Source organism: Ciconia boyciana, chromosome 24 (assembly GCF_034638445.1).
Source record: "Ciconia boyciana chromosome 24, ASM3463844v1, whole genome shotgun sequence".
In the NCBI taxonomy this organism is placed as follows: Eukaryota; Metazoa; Chordata; class Aves; order Ciconiiformes; family Ciconiidae; genus Ciconia; species Ciconia boyciana.
In genome coordinates, this window is record NC_132957.1 from 4,003,487 (window position 1) to 4,017,387 (window position 13,901).

Consider the following 13,901-nt stretch of genomic DNA (forward strand, 5'->3'; position numbering starts at 1 on the left):
CAGTTGCAAGACAGGCTGCAGGATGTAATGATTTAGATGTGTGCCAACTCACTTCCAGTGGGCCAGCAGGCAGCAAATCTTTAACCTTACCCACACCGAGAAGGTAGTGCACAGAAAGCGTACGTAAGCTAGTGCACTAGCTAGCATAAAAGGGAAACAAGTTTCCTGCAAGTAGCATGCAGTAGGAGATCCCGTGCAGGAAGATAGTGCCTGTGGCTCTGTACTTGCGTGTGTGCTGCCAAGGCTTCTCTTGGAGCAAAGGCCCACGACTGGACAAGAGCACAGGAGTCCATGGGGTGGCATAGTTGCTCCATGCAGAAATAGGTTTCAAAAGAAAACATTGTGTAGTGCCAGCAAAGCATATCTTTTTGCAGATTGGTTTATTTCTAGCAGCACCTTTGCCATGAGAGGTGCGGTGCAAAAACATGGTCCAGGCCTGGCCCCCAAGTACTCGCACGCTAAATACAACAGACATTCAAGAAAAGTGACTGATTCCAGTTCCGAAATCTATAAGCACATCTGCTACAGGTTAAGACAATACAACTGCAACCATGAAAATAACCCTCCACCCGCCTTTCCCTCAACCTCCCCAAATTCCTGGGTAATAACATGTTTAACTGTGTTCCCTGTGAGCTCTGCACAACAAATGAATGTGTAGATTTTGCAAATTAAGCTGTAGTGATGTGACCCAGATCTGATAGGAGTTTCCTTTACATCATTCTCAACACTTCCGTTGCCATAACAAAAGGCAACTCTGCTTTCTGTGCAGCGTATTGCTTGCTCACAGGGAAACAAACTTGTTCTCCTAATAACAAACCTCTGATGCATAAATTGCGTGGAATAATTTGATTAAAATGATGGTAGTGGTGTCTCGGAGGACGCAGGTCACTTTACACAAGTCTTCTCGCAGAGATCTTGGACTTCTCACAAAGAGGACGTTCCCTGTGCTCAAGGGGAGGGACAGCCAGATCTGACATCACCCAAGAGCAGTTGGAGATCTCAGCAAGTGGACAGCTTTGGCAACGACAAAGAAAGACAGCTTAAAAATACCTTTCAGGTTTGCAGGATGGAATAAGAATTAATGGTTTTCTAAATTAAATTAAGAAGTGCTAAAGGGAGTACCTGAATTCAGTATTTAATATTTCATGAGTTGTTTTTTTTTTTAACATGTTTCCGTATCACAGTGATGCACAGAGAGAAAGATGGGGCTGTGAACCAGTGAGAAGTAGTCTAGAAGTATGTGTGTAAACACGAGTTGAGTTTTTCTTCATGCTTTAGCCATTCCTCTGGATTAGAACTAAGTAACTCAACCTTAATGAAACCAGAGGTACGCTTTATCTTCCACTCATCAAAATTAAAGACTAAAAGTCTAGCAATTCTACACCATACCTGTGCTAAAGGATGAATCCAAGAAGAATCATCTGAGATCCAGTGCTGAAAAGGGATGATATTGTCCGTATCAGGCAAGGTAGCCCCTACCCCAGTGTCATTATCTTGCTGAGAAAGGACCAAAAGAAGCTATTCCAGAACATCTAGTGAGTTGTAGTGATGCTAATAAACTTAAAATATTCCTGAAAAATGGCTTCACATGGACTTCCTACACTCTGAAGTGAAAACTGCAAGTAAGCAGAAGAGTAGTTCTGAAAAAAAAACCTGTCTCCCCAAAAGTATTACACCAGCATAAGGCTTGCAAGCAGTGAGGAGAATGTGAGCACAAAAGGTGTGGCATAACCAAGGGAAAAGATTGGGTGGGATCCCAGTGGAGAACTGTGGAACAAGCAGAAGAGAAGAGAGCCAGGGAGATTCCCTGGAGCTGTGGAGTCAGGGTGATGGTAAGAGACCTGACGAAGCGAGAAGGTGAGCAGGTGTGATGGCAAAGTCAGGAAGAGTGCCCAAGGCACGAAGTTGTCTTGTACGTGCCAGAGTCTGCAAAGACAAATCTGGGGTGGGGGGATCCTGGTTCAAAGGCCCATCATTTCTATTTCAAGAGCCAGTGCAAGTTTTCTGTTCCTTGTGGTTCTGAGAAGGCTCAGATGCTTGCACACCCAGCGGCTGGGAAAGGCAGGGCCAGCATTGCATTCATGGAAAATGTGAGGTTGTGCTGACACTGGTGGAAATGCTTCGTGCTGCTGGCGCTAAAGCAGAGCTGCTGCCTCCATGGTCAGCTGCCGCTTGTGTCTGCATCGCAAATGCGAGCTCAGCCTGGGGCAGGTATTAGCTGCACTAACATTTCGGTCTTCACACCTGCTGACTTGCAGCTGAAGAACTCTCTGGAGCTGCTGGAACAGAGGAGAAATAGCAAGCCCCGCTATTTGCCTACCAAAGTTTGCTCCTCCAAGCCTTAAAGATGTATGGGGCAGGCCAGGTGGTGTTTGTACCCTCCCTCTGAGCTTTAAAATCCCTGGCCTGTTTTCCAGCATTACATCTTTTGGGTTCAGAGCCATGGAATAAAAGAGAGCCTTCTCCCAGGAGATGATCTATTGCACAATGAATTACTTTAATACCAAATTGTTACCCCACAGGGCAGGGATCACACGACTTAAAGAGATGTTAACAAGCCGTGACAAACCTCTGGCATTAGAATTTTCAAGCAAGCTGTTCTGCATCTAAAGCAGTCACTAAAGATCACACAGCATCTGAAAAATGAAGGATACAGCAATGAGTAACCTCTCTCTGCTCCACTCCAGAGACCTGGCCATAGGAAGCAGAGCTGCGATTTGCACACTATCTGAACCTGATTATGTCTAATTTTTTGCATACAGAGCATGGAAAGGATCCTGGCTGAGGCACGGAAAATATGCGGCCACATGAGTCATTCTGTAATGGTTCATAAATCCTGAGAGAATCACAAAAGCAAAACATCTAACATTGCATCTTCCCTGTCCCTGCCAGTGGAACTCCACCTCTCGACACGCTCGGCACAAGGATGTGGGAATATGGTGAAAGCAAAGGAAATAGGATCATTTTCTCCTTGGAATAGAAGAATCTCATCAAACAGCAGCCAGGCTCAGATTTGCGACCTTCACAGAAGAGGCCATTCATAAGCTGAGGAGAAAGAAATGAACTACTCCTCAGGTTGCCAAACCAAATTTACAGTTCCTACTGCCCGGACTCCAGCTTCTGTCTTTACTCTCTTGCAGAGCCAGGCAGGGGACTGGAGACCAAAAGCCTAAAAACCAGCAACCTCTCAAGCTATGACCTCCTCCCCACTGGCCTACCTGCTTGATGACCACTGGGAAGTGGTCATGCTGGGGCTCTTACACAGGCGATGGGAGAGGATTTGGGACTTTCCCAGCAATGCTGTGCAAGGCAGAGCATGGAAGGGACTTACACTCTCAAGGAGTTAGAGGAGGACCAAGCAGCAAAGGATCTTAAAGGTTCACGTAACATCTGCCGGTCCCTCTTACAACACTATACGAGTCGTCTTCTCCATACAACCAGCAGGTACGTAGCAGCAGCATGCCGCTGCTCCGAGCTATGAGCTAACACAGAGTGCTCAGCCCTCTTGGGGGTTTACCAGGTGGAGACTGCACATCTCTGGAAAAACACAGCTCTTCTTGGGCAAGAGTGACTGAAATTCACCATTATCTGCCCAACAGCAGAGACTTCCTGTGCACCCTTGTCAGGCCCCTTTCCTGCTGGATGGAGCTGCTCTCCCTGTTCCTGGTAGTTTATCAGCAGCAGCACAGTGTCTCCGTCAAGCCGTGAGACCTCGCCACTTATCATTTGTATGTTATGGCACTCCAGGCTGGGGCTAGTGCTGATTCTTTCAAATGCAAATAGCTTTGGCCCACAGGACTTTTGATCAACCTCTGCAGTGAGATCAAGAAAGAAGGTGCAGAAGCTTTGTCCCCTGTTTAGCCAGGAAACAGGAACAGAAATAAAGAAACAAGAGAACTCTGAAAGGCCCAGCCTGATCTGGGGACTGCAAGGCAGACACTAAAAACCCTTAACTGCTGCAACAAGAGCCTGCAAGAGCCCTGTGTAGTCCCTGGGAGCTGGGGAGGTTTCTCTGGATCTGCAGCTCTCCTGCACTTCATTTATGTTTCTGTGAGGGGATGGTATCTTCTCAATTTGCACTACCAGAAAGCATTTTGAATCAGGGTGTGGGGAAAGACCTTGGATCTCACACAGAGCCACTTGGGCCTCTCTTGGGTGGAAGGATGCTTGACGCAGGAGGTCAGAAGTTCAGTTTACACTCTAAACCAAATTCAAACTGCATCAAATCTGACCATGTTTGTTATTTCCAGGAATATTCTGGAGCAGGAAGGAGGCCCAAATGAGTCACTCGAGCTATCGACTAGCTCTGACAATGAAGTATGGCCCCAGTATACTGTGGATCTGGATACGTATGCCCCTCCCAGTCCTGTGTCTGACACTGGCGCTAAGTCTCTGCTTGGGCAACGCATACTCGTGCATGTCGTGACAGCTCCCCATACGCCTCATCCTTCACGGGATAAGCCTGGTGCTTCCGTGAGTTAAGGACTAACAGAAGGAAATGCGCAAGCAGAGTCAGTAATACTGCCTTTCCCACACAGCTCTGAGCACAGCAGTGGACTATTGGATCCTGCACCAGAATGGAGACCCTCGGGAGCGGACAGCTGTCACACAGACTTGTGCTGTGCTGTGCCTTTTGGGGACTCTGCCTGGCCTCTCCAGACTACGATGGTGAGTGTGTATCTTTGGGTGGAAAAACTGCTTCTTCTTAAAGTGCTGGATACTTGGTACCTTTATCAGATCCCTGAAAACTCATTTTTAAAGCTATCACATGGGAGCACACTCTAATTCAGCTTCATGCATGCTCTAGTTGAAGCAGGAGCTGACAGAAGGTGACATGGAAGAGAAAGAGACTGGGGTGGAAGAAACTAGAAAGAGAAAGAAAAATTAGAGGAGAAGTAAAACAAAGAGCACTTGAAACCAAATTCTTTAGCTAAAAGTTAGACTCCCACAGCCATGACTTTACCCTGGAGCGGCCCCAGATCTTAGGGTTCTTTTGAAAGCTGGGCAGAGGAATTGCTCTCTGGTTTCCCAGGCCTGCCAGTTGTACAACATAGCAATCATTTGTGAGCTGTAGGAAACGACACAACAGAAGAATCATGTAAATTTTCAGTAAGGTTGCTGATGGTTACTCCTGCACACCTAATTCTGTTAACCAGCTTTTTCTGCCCATCACACAACAGCATTTTACAGAATACTCCCACTTCTAGGGACATCAATGCAAAATGCAAAACCGTAGCCTTTGGGGTAAGCATTATGTATGCAGCCTGCTCTGCAAAGTACAAGGGTAACTGCACAAACAGCAAGTAACAGACTGCATTTATCTGACAGATTACTCCCAGAACAGCACCAATGAGCAGGTAACGACACCAGAGATCGCACCGTGTCCCCGAGCTATCCCTGGGGAAAAGGCAACCATAAACAACATCACGTACCTGTTGATACACAAGGCCATACGCTCTCAGCTGGGCAGCGTGGTCACAGTGCGGCTCATCCCCTGCCTCTACACCCTCGTCTTCCTGGTGGGGCTGCCTTCAAACGGGCTGGCCCTGTGGGTCCTGGCCACCAGGGCTGAGAAGCTGACCTCCACTGTCTTTCTGATGAACTTGGCTGCAGCAGACCTGCTGCTCATACTGGTGCTGCCCTTCAAGATTTTCTACTATTTCCTGGGGAACAACTGGCCCTTTGGGGAAGGCTTGTGCCGGCTCACTACAGCTTTCTTCTATGGGAACATGCACTGTTCAGTGCTGCTGCTCACGTGTATCAGCGTCGACCGGTATCTGGCTGTGGTGCATCCTTTCTTTTCACGTTCTTTCCGCACCCCTGCCTTTGCTGCCTGCACCTGCACTGCCATCTGGCTCTGTGCTGCCGTCCTCACCCTGCCCCTGACTCTGCAGCAGCAGTCGTATCCCCTGTATGGAGCGAACGTCACTCTCTGCCACGATGTTCTCCCCAGGCACGAGGATGACGGGTATTACTTCTACTACTTCATCTGCCTGATCACCTGTGCTTTCCTTGCTCCGCTGGTGGTGATGCTGTTCAGCTACTGCTCAGTATTGCGAGCTCTCCTGGACAGTGGGAAGCGGTACTCCTACTCTATGAAGCTCACAGCTCTCGTGCTGTTCACACTTGTGGCCTTCTACACACCCAGCAACGTTCTCCTCCTTGTTCATTACTCCAGCTATAACTCCAAGCTGTATGGCAACCTGTATATCAGCTACATGGTGAGCCTGGCCATCAGTACCTTTAACAGCTGCGCTGATCCCTTTGTCTACTACTACGTTTCTGAAGACTTCCGGGATAAGGTGAGAAGGAGATTTTTCAGTCACAGAAAACAGAACACCACATCCCTAAAAACCTCCAAGGAAACACTCCCTCAAAAAAGTTCCAAAGATTCACTGGTGTAATCCCAGCTCTCAAGGCACTCACAACATACATTGGGGATGAGATGAAGACAACACTGGGATCACACAACTTTCATCCAGAGCAGTGAGCAGTATTTCCCAGGAGACAAGTCCTTTCTCCTGTCTGCATAGCTAAAACTGAATAAACCTGGACCACAGGATTCCTGGATCCAGACAAGATGTGGAGTGCTGAACACGTATAGCTCTGTTACTGGGACACTGCATGCAACTTCTCATCTGGTCACATATTGCCAGGGATGCTCTTGCCTATATATGTCAGTCTGGTTTTCCTAATGCATCTTGCAGACTGATTGCTATTTGTGTTCTAGTTCTTTTTCTGCTACTGACTTGTTTGCTGTCCTCGAACGCATGTTCCCTTCACCTAAAACTGAAGAAGTCCAGGCACTCGCAAAACCAAATTTCTAAACATTTCAAAAGTGCTAGGAGGTACCTATGTGAAAGGTACTCTCCTGAACTAAAATATTGTCAAGAGAATGTAGAGCACTGGCTTTTCTAGCAAACACATTCTTGGCTTGATTAGTAAGCAACACCGTAGTAATGTCAGCCCATTGTTGGTAACAAATTTAAAATTCCCATTCACTAATCCCTATTTTTGCAAATGACCCCTGGCATCCATAATTTCTCTGGGGCAAAGATTGTATTAATGGATTTAAAAAATATAATTATGTCTCTTGACGGGAAATATTAAAGGAGGAATTGATAAAACCCTCACTCTAGAACTCCACCTTTCTTTTGTGTAATGTCACACACAATCAAGAGCTGTCTCTTATGAAACAGGTGACCAAGCTTGTTGCTTATTGGAACCTGTTGCAAATTTGACAAAATGCAGCCAGCTCATCTCTCAGACACAGCTACAGCATGTCCCAGTAAGCAGCAAGGTAGAAAATTATAAACCTTCTTAGAGTTCCTGAATTCTTTAGTTTTACTGGTACAGACATGACTTCTGTCCTCACCATAACCTATGATCAAACAAACTTACAGCCTACAATGTGAATAAGAAGAGGCAGGCAAGATTGTCTTAAAATCAGTTTTTAATAAAATATTTATCAGAATCTAAAACAAACCCTTTTCTGGACTCAGACTTGCTAAGATCTGTGTGAACAAAACAAAAATGGTCATAGAACTGTTTGCATGTACATGTATGTGTGGGGGTGAAATGCAGATGAAACACTAGAGCCTAGCTCCTATGGGTGCAGTACTGCACGTCCAGAGGATGTGCCACCTACTGAACACAGGAGACCTGGTGGAGCCAGGGCTGTTGCTACTCAGTCAGAAATATCAAGTACTAAAAAAAAAAATAAAATAAAAAATTATTGTCAATATTTGACAAAAAATTATTGTCAATTATTGTCAGCAAAGCAAGTGCTGTTGTTTCAATGATGTTCTCCAAGCAAGCTGAACATTCTTCTGGTATTTGTTTTCTTCTGAGGCTGATTAAGAAGGGGGGAAAAGAGGCAAGACCAAAACACTTGGACAAGAAAGAACAAGGGAACTATTGCTCTAAAATAAATACCATGGTAATGATTACTCTGCATAATGTACAGTAACAAATATATAAATATTAATTTCATTGAAAGGATTGCAAGCGAAAATCACTGATAACTAGCACTGCAGCAGCGATTCAGTAACATAACAATGTAAGTAGGAATCTCTGTGTCTTACAAACCCACTGGCACTTTTCTCCTTTAGCAATGAGGGACCATCAGAGAAAGGAAAGGAGAAGCATCTCTCTGACAGAGGGGGGCAAACGTCTCTAAGCCAGAAACAATTCAAAGCCCAAAGCAGCAGGTCTGCCATCCTTGCTGGCTTTCCACCACCAAGTTGGTCTCTTCCTTGGTGAAAAAAAATCAATCCCTTCTCTCCAAACTATGATTGGCTGGTCTTCACAAAGTTGGAGCCTGAGTTGTCAGGGCTGACATGTCCTTGAGTTCTCAGGAATGGGAGTGTGACTGATAAGCTTCAGAGCCAGAACTGGGCCAAAGCCCACGAACACCGTTGAGTCTGCTAAGGCTATGCTGTGTCCAGTGGTTCTCATGGACCTAGTCCTAAAGAGTTTCTGTATTCCAAGTAGGATTTTGAAGAATGGAGGAAAAATAATCTAGGATTTTTTTTTTCCTAGATAAGAATTAATGATGATGACAAGAAACATGAACAATGAGTCTAGGACAGGGGAAAGCTATGGACAGAGGGACCATCAGCTGGGGTGGAGAAGAGGGCAGAGACCTGCTCCTTTACTCCTGTGATAGGGGAGAAAAGGCAACCACAACTGTGTAATTGCAGGTTCCTTTATTCAATTCCTTAAATAAAATTACTTTTTTTTAACTACAGAAAGGAGCTACTTTGGTGTGGCAAGGCTGGGGGGAGGTGGAGGTTGCCAAGAGCCGATGGACTAGTGATTTCCCTGAAAGTGCCAAAGCTGTGAAGAAGCACTCAAGGTTAAGTCAGGCTCCAGGACCCAGGAACCCTGGCACGTTACCTCACACACACTGTCCTGTTCCAACTGTCTCTGTTTAAGGACGCTAAGGCTGCTCTGACTTTGCCTTCTGAGGGTCCAGGTCTCTCTGGCTTTTATTCTAGTTGTAAAACAGAAGCAAGACTCCTCTGCCTCAAACAGGTGAGTGCACTGGCACACAGAGACCCCACAGAACAAGGCCATGATTGATGGGCTGGCACCACCAGGAGGAATTATTTAGCTGGCAGCAATGGGGAGATGTCTGAACCTTGAATTAGTACATTACATGTACCAGAGCCCGAGGAAAGTGAAAAAAGTCAGGTTTAATCCTTGGCTGAAATGCCCTACTTTCATCTCCTTGTCCCCAGTGGTGATGCTGTCTGACTGCTCAAGGATCTATGAGAGGACCAAGCAATATAAAATGACTTCAAATATCTATCCAAAAGCATACAATGGACGAGACAAGGAAACTAAAGCCAGAAAGGGACAGAGGATAGGAGGCTGAAGAGTCCAGAACAGGTCCCTTCTTCTGTGGGAAGCTAGTCACACAGACATTATCAGGGTGACTAAATGTCTCATTCTCCCAGACTCAAAGCATTAAACAGCTGAGGCTGGAACCAGCAAACAGCAGGGTTTGTATTGTGCAGCTTTGATATTTAGAAGAGAAAAAAACAAAACCAAACCTCTTGTTGCAGCTCACACTAGGTCTGTTATTTACCCAGGGGATAAATATTGACTCAGTCCTGTGTGTGTACACAATAGCCAGTGTCTGCCAGGCCAGTTGCTTACAGGAGATGGAATTTAGTTTAAAGGCATTTATTTACCTGCCAGACAGGAATGCAGCCGCCAGTGCTTCTGCTGTGCTGTGCAGACACAGTGAGGACATGGTCTGTTCATGCACACTGAAGAGACATGGCAAAAACCTCTGTTGAGAAGCAGTGGGTACATACGGGCAGCAGCCACGTCGAGATCCTGTGAGGAGAGCTCAGAGCAGCTATGAAGGAAGGCTTGGAGACTTGCCAACAAAGCAGTTCTGAAATTTCTGGGAACTTCAAGACTCAGACCTTCATCATGTCAACTACATTCTGCAAATATCTGGCCCCAGACAAAAAGGACTGGAAAGTACATATGCCCAACTTCTGGGATACCTCCTGTTTTGTCCCCATGTGGACATTTTTCTGGAATAAAATTGCCTTTATTCTGGAATGGAATGTCTATACTGGGATATATTCTTGTCATGGTTCCCGTGTAAACAAGCCCTAAAAATGAATGGAGCTGGGCTTTTTCCTGTTTCCATTCACCAATAAACACCCTCAAAAGGAGTTTCCACGCCACTCTGGGTCCTGGTAACAATAGAAGTGGGAAGATAAAATATTAACACTATTTTGCAACAGGCAATTGCATGTAACTCCTCCAAAGAGAACAATGCTGCTCCAGGCAGGAAGGGAAACCAAAAAATCTTGGCTCCTGCACTTTTGGAAACACAAGGCTTTTGTTTTTAGTTTTACCACATTGCTTGGGGCAGGTCAGTCTAAGGGAGTCCAGCCTCTGTGACACCAGTGATTGGTACTGGCCAGCAGACCCAGGGCCTATGCACAGATTACCATATCCAGAACAACCATTGTATGGGGATCCTAGTGGGACCAGAATAAAAGCGATTGGTGAAGTCAGGCAAGCATTTAAAAGGACTGCGCCTTGGGTCAGCTTTATTTTCATGCCAGGGTTACAAGGAGGAAAGGGGCTGAGAAGGCTGCAAGCAGCCCTTATCAGCACATAGTGCAACATGAAGAGGGCTCACCCACCTAATCCTTGTCACTGCTATGGCTGGCAAACTCCCCACCTGAAGCCTGCAGCCACATGGTGGACAGTCAAGCCTTTCAGCCCTGACACTGGATTTCAGTTTTCTCTTGTCAAATGTACCTCCCAACAACTTTCCTGAACATGGAGCCACTAGGGAAGTTTTTCTCTTGTGGGCCATTGTTGTGGGTGCAGTAGACTTATGGGCTGAGGAAGATGATTAGCCTCTTGCTATGTCATAATTAGCAAAACACACTGATTTTTATTACTATAATTTGAGAGAAAACTTCTCAGCCATCTTTCCTCAAACAGCAGTTCAGCTAAGCACAAGGCCTGGACTTAGCTTCTAAATGGAGCTAGGAAATGGCATTTGCAGTATCCTGATAGTAGAGAAAACACTTTGAAATGGTCTGTAGGTTTGAATTCGAGCCCCTATTTTTCTCACCTAGAGGACACAGTATATTGGTTTCCCAACCTTGGAAGTAATCCAAAGAGGATGCACAAAAGGCAGGAAGATTGACAGAAAAATAACGCTGAGTGTCCCCCTTAGCGCTCCAGATTCCCCCCCCATGGGGCAGCAAAGCCTACAGTTCTGAGTGCATCAGGAAGTAGTCATCATTCGGTTTCTGTTCTGCAGCAGGTCGTCTGTAGGAACAAACTCATACAGGAGTTGATTCTGAGCCTCTTCTCTTTATTTAAATTATATATTTCTGTTGAAAAGAGAACATAATGAAGAAAAGTCACTTTCCCATTACATATCTTTGTGAAACATCACTGGGGCTGGGCAGAGAAAAGCTTAGAAGGTCACTTTTTATTCTGCTAGGGATGGAGACATTCAGGTCACAAAGACTTTTACATGCTGCCCTAGGAAGATCTTGTTCCTGGTGACTCCTGGCTAGGGAGGTTAGCAAGTCAGTTTTAAGAATGCCCCTTTTGAGGAACTGAATACATTTGACCCAACACATGAGTTAGTACATTATATGTTGACTCTCAAACCAGATTTATGATCCCCCGCTCTCCAGCTCACCATTCTACTGTGGTCACTACTTCCTGAATCTTGTCCATTTCTTTTAACGTGCTTGCTGTTGTCAGTTCTGCCACAATCTCAAAAACATCAGCTTCCGACGCATAGGGGTCTGGGTCATATTCATAGGAGTAGTATGACAGATCTGTCTGTAGCGGAGGGCCTTCCTCTGCTGGAAAGGGAACCATAGAGTCTCAAGTTGTACTTTAGCCAAAGAAACTGCATTTCAGCATCATATATTGCATCACGGAGAAGGAGAATGACATAAAAGGAAAGGGATGTTAATCAGGGAGGCAAATCAGGGGCCAAATGAGCACCTTACATGAGTAAAGGAGGCTACACATGTCGATGGACCTGCACGTGCATGCTTAGATTCGCATGCAAGGAGAAAAGCTGCTGTAAATCAGAATTCTCAATTTCCCAGTCTGAGACTTGGGCACTGGAAAAAATGAAAGAAATCATAAGAAAAAAAAAAAGGCCCACGTAATTGGAAAAAATCTCAAAGTTTCATTTTAAAGTATCTAATTTCAGGCATTAACTGAGGTGCTTAAGTTAGGAACCAGTTCACACCAAGACCTCTATACAGTAAGATGAGAGTAAGAGAAATCTTTGGGAACACCAGATGTCACAGATGAGTTACTCTGCACCCTGAAAATACATGTCTCTCCTTTGACTAGGTCCAGGCCAAGTACCTCAGTTAAGGAGAGACCAATCCATACGAAGACGTGTAATGTGTGCGTTCTTTTAAGCACCATTTTATAAAAGTCAGTTACGACGCTAAAGGGCAGACTGTGTTAGAGCAGTTTACTTGGTGCACATCAGGAGAAAGATCAGTTTAAGCAGCTAGATTTCTTTTCAGCCCAACCAGAATGAAGATTTTGGCACAATAGGCCAGGAGCCTACATCAAAGCCATTCGCTTCTCCCTCAGCCTGAACTAGCAGTCGCTGAGATACATCTGCTTCAGCACAGCCACATACCACTGAGAAACTTCCATCATTTAAGATAGGCAGAGACACATCACAGGTGGAAACAGATATTCATCCTCCTTGCATTCACTCCAGTTTTACTAAGACATTGGCAGGTCACGCACACAGTACATATCCCACTCAAAACAGGCTGTGCCTCTCTGTGGTGGGTGATTGCTCACCGGCCAGAGGGTAAGACCGCAAGATAAAACTTCTAGGAATATCAATAGGTCCTCATTTTCCAAACTGTTCCTCAAGCCAGCTCAGCTGTCCATCTTTCCTGTTTGCTTTCCGTATACACTGCTCTAATCCAAACCAAAGCAATCACTGAAACATAGTTGTAAGAAGGAAAAGTCCCCCTCCTTCCCCCAACCCCTCTGTGAAGTTGGCTTTATTTAAGGAGAACACTCATCAAGGCCTTTGAAAATGTTTGTTCTCTAGAAATAAAATATCTGAAGGCTCTTCCCTGTTGCCTCCCACATCCTCCCAGCAACAGGCTCAGCCCTAGGCGAGGGAACGCTTGCCTGAAAGCAGAGTCAGTCTCTGTGTTCACTTCTTCTTGGCCTTCTCCATGTGAGAACCTGCCAGATCATGAGCTCGTTCTATGAATGGATGATTGCTGTCCACCAGGGACAGAATTAACATCACAGACCTCACTCTTCCCAGGAATGCAACATTGGAGTCAAAGCAAAGATGAAAGGCCGACATTTCCTGCTGCATACAAACCACTCCCCCATCTCCAAATGTTTGTGCCTAAGCCAATGTTTGCTGAACACCAATGGGGTGAAAGGAAAAATGGCCCATTGCCAGTTCAATAAATCCTAAAAGAACAGCGGTCCTATGAATAATGCGCCTGCCAGGGAGTGTTGTGAGATGACTCCACCTGGAAGCAGAGTTTACTCTGATGTTCCTGTTAGGAGCCTAGGGATGGGTGATGGCATTTAATTAAAAAAAAAAAAAGTAACACCACCACCAGATAAAAGTATCATAATTCCACCTAGAATTTTCTTCCAGCTACTGCCCCTTCAAACTGCTAGAGCAGAACGGTACAAATAACATGGCTCCAGCTCGGGGGGAAGGCCGGGGGGTCAGACAGCAGGAAGCTGGGTGAGCTGCCTGCTCAGAGCGGTGCAAAACGCAACACCACGGCAGCGCTGATACCATGGACTACTGCTGCACCACACTTTGATATTCCTTTTCCATCAAATACATGTACATTCACAACATTACTGTGATATCA

At 45.6% G+C, this 13,901-nt stretch overlaps 2 protein-coding genes across 5 annotated transcripts in view; one reads left to right on the top strand and one right to left on the bottom strand.

The window, feature by feature from the left end:
- The first annotated feature begins 2,938 nt into the window (after positions 1–2,938).
- Positions 2,939–7,456, top strand: F2RL3 (F2R like thrombin or trypsin receptor 3). Of its 2 annotated transcripts, XM_072845541.1 has the most exons (3): positions 2,939–3,444; positions 4,251–4,668; positions 5,329–7,456. In XM_072845541.1, exons 2-3 carry the CDS (start codon positions 4,578–4,580, stop codon positions 6,402–6,404), a joined length of 1,167 nt encoding a protein of 388 aa, XP_072701642.1. In that variant the 5' UTR covers positions 2,939–3,444; positions 4,251–4,577; the 3' UTR covers positions 6,405–7,456. The 2 variants fall into 2 exon arrangements, with proteins under 2 accessions (XP_072701642.1, XP_072701643.1); XM_072845542.1 differs by lacking the exon at positions 2,939–3,444 and having other exon boundaries at positions 4,178–4,668.
- A 413-nt stretch (positions 7,457–7,869) lies between these two features.
- CPAMD8 (C3 and PZP like alpha-2-macroglobulin domain containing 8) overlaps positions 7,870–13,901 on the bottom strand; it is a 57,384-nt gene continuing 51,352 nt past the window's right edge. For all 3 annotated transcript variants that reach the window (XM_072845539.1, XM_072845537.1, XM_072845540.1), the window contains 2 exons: positions 11,699–11,867; positions 7,870–11,381 (listed from right to left, as the gene is read on the bottom strand). In XM_072845539.1, the coding sequence (XP_072701640.1) occupies position 11,381; positions 11,699–11,867 (170 nt within the window). In that variant the 3' untranslated portion in view covers positions 7,870–11,380. The remainder of the gene's footprint in view (positions 11,382–11,698; positions 11,868–13,901) is intronic.